The sequence below is a fragment of the Phanerochaete carnosa genome, assembly GCF_000300595.1.
Source record: "Phanerochaete carnosa HHB-10118-sp unplaced genomic scaffold PHACAscaffold_1018, whole genome shotgun sequence".
NCBI classification, from domain to species: Eukaryota; Fungi; Basidiomycota; class Agaricomycetes; order Polyporales; family Phanerochaetaceae; genus Phanerochaete; species Phanerochaete carnosa.
This window is the reverse complement of record NW_006768645.1, coordinates 1-2,164: the sequence shown is the minus strand read 5'-3', so window position 1 is coordinate 2,164 and position 2,164 is coordinate 1. Positions and strand designations below refer to the sequence as shown.

General features: G+C 57.6%; 1 protein-coding gene across 1 annotated transcript; it reads right to left on the bottom strand.

Moving 5' to 3' along the window:
• On the bottom strand, window positions 1-2,134 carry PHACADRAFT_214969 (uncharacterized protein). The gene is made up of 6 exons (XM_007403323.1): window positions 1,442-2,134; window positions 1,139-1,387; window positions 970-1,084; window positions 651-916; window positions 461-595; window positions 1-397 (listed from the first exon to the last, which is right to left on the bottom strand). Exons 4-6 carry the CDS (start codon window positions 747-749, stop codon window positions 116-118), a joined length of 516 nt encoding a protein of 171 aa, XP_007403385.1. The 5' UTR covers window positions 750-916; window positions 970-1,084; window positions 1,139-1,387; window positions 1,442-2,134; the 3' UTR covers window positions 1-115.
• Window positions 2,135-2,164: the final 30 nt, after the last annotated feature.

The window sequence follows — 2,164 nt, the reverse complement described above, 5'->3', positions numbered from 1 at the left end:
AAACATGAGGTGCAGGCGTACAAAATGCAGCAGCGACAAGAAAATATGACCGGCATATTATCTAGAGACAAACATACAACATATGGAACCAGACTACAACAGGGGACGGGCATGATCAAGATCTCGAGAGCTCGATGTCCGGGTGGACCGGGAACTTGGGCTGTGGGTAGTCGTCCCAGGTGCGCTCCGAGTCGAGGAATCGACGAAGGCGTGCGACCTGCGAGGAGAGGTACATGACAATAATCTGCATCTCCATTTCGAGATTAAGCGCGAGGATCTCCTCGCACGTCTTGAGAGCCTGCGTGCGTGTCGAGACAAACATGTTGCCTTCGAATCCGAGCGCCTTCAGCGCGTCAGTCATCTCGCTGAACTCGGAGCACCACGCGAGCACGCCGAGCTGCATGGCACACCAGTGAGTAAAGCAAAGCGCGGAATGGAAACGAGGGTATTTGAGACGCACCTGACCGTACTGCTTGTACCGCGCGAAGAGCACATTGGGCGCGCTCTTCAGCGCATAGTCGAACATGTCGTTCTGCTCGATGACGCCCGGTTGAGGCACGTATGGTTCTGATGGCGGCGGCGGAGGCGCGGCCGGCTGCAAGGACGCATTAGCCTTTCGTGCACGCAAAGCGCGTGGTGGTGAGACGCACCTCTGGCCGCGGTGGCGGGTCCTTGAACCACTCATATCCAGAATAGTCGACCTCATCTCCCCAGTCGACTGTGTCTGCCTGCTTGCCGTAGACTTCCATCTCTGGGAGGGTCGTCGAAAGGCGTGAGTTGTTCTTGATGAGTGTGCGAAGGTAGTTGGGAAGCGGGAAGGTGTCTTTGCTCTCTTCGAACGCGCGGGCCGAGGGATAATAGATGTCGTATCTGCCAGGCGAAGGTGGCTGGATGGGCGTGCTAGGACTCGAGTCAGCTGTACAGATGATTTAGTCCCTTAGTGAAACATCTATGGCACAATATACGCACTGAGAAGAAGGCTGTTCCTAAAAGTTACTCTCAGCGGCAGTGGCAGCGGGCTGGGTTGCGGATCGACGGGCGAGGGGTCGCGGGACGATGGGTGCAGAAGCAGAAAGAATCTGGCCTGCTGACGCTGCTCAGTATTGACATCGGCAATCAAAGCGCCAACCTGGCTCACCGGCGTGGGAGAATCCTGCTGGGCTACACTTGCAATCAACGGGCTGTCTTTCTGGTCCCCGAAGGCGATTGAGGCGGCGGTGAGAAATGAACGAATGTTCGAGCGGTGCTCTGTGAGAGACTGCTGGAGTCCTGTAGGAGTAAACCGGCTCAGAAGGGGCGTGTGAGGACCGGGAATAGTGAGCCTGGGGCGCGGGCGCTGTGCGGGAGGCGAGTATAGGGTGACAGAGGAGCTGTCCGATTGGAGAGCCTTTGTGGCGGAGCCTGTGAGACTACTGCAGCGTCTGTAAGATGACATACTCACCTCGATGCGAGGAGACGCTGGAGCCGAAGGCACCGGCAGAAGGGATCGTGGCAAGATCGGGAGTGGTGCAGGAGACTCGGGCGACGGAGGAGTGACCTCTATCAGCGGGCTGGGTGGATACAGAAACGGTCGATGGGGATCGATCCCAAGAGTGTTCCTGGAGAGCCAAGATGGAGAAGGTGGTGGAAGCGGTGTCCCGGCAGGTGAGATATCGGTTGTGGTAGAGGCGTAGGGCGATGGTGTAAGGGTCTTGGGATCGACACACTCCCACTTAATGAGGGGGAAGTTGGGCCGAGAGTCTTCTGGAGAAGTCTGCGCAGCTGGCTGGGACTTGGGTGCTGGCTCAGTCTCGCGATGTTCCGAAAGTATATCAGGGACGGCACTAGCCGGCCCACGCTCAAATGGTGCGAGGTCCAAGAATGGCGTTGAGTCGAACAAGAGTTCCGGGAGGAACTGTGGCCGGCGCCGCGTGGTGACAGTGAGTTCTGTCGAGACTTGCTTGCGCGGTTCCGAAGAGGCGCGGCGTGCGGGTAGGAAAGGTTTCGCTCTAGTGAGAGTCCTCAATCGCTTGATGCCTTTGCGAATAGGATTGAGACCGACAGACGAGATAGCGTGGGAGGGTGTGATTGTGGACGGGCTGGGTGGTCCCGGACGTAGGAGGCGAAGGCGGAATAAAGTTGGGATCAATAAGGGTCTTCCTTGAGTGATTACGGAGGGGGAGAG

Excerpts from the sequence above, each read along its gene's own strand:
- PHACADRAFT_214969 (XM_007403323.1), bottom strand. The coding sequence starts at position 749 with ATGGAAGTCTACGGCAAGCAGGCAGACACAGTCGACTGGGGAGATGAG. Across the intron at positions 596-650 it reads ACCCGCCACCGCGGCCAGAG|CCGGCCGCGCCTCCGCCGCC; the intron begins GTGCGTCTCACC and ends GCGTCCTTGCAG. Across the intron at positions 398-460 it reads GGTACAAGCAGTACGGTCAG|CTCGGCGTGCTCGCGTGGTG; the intron begins GTGCGTCTCAAA and ends TGTGCCATGCAG.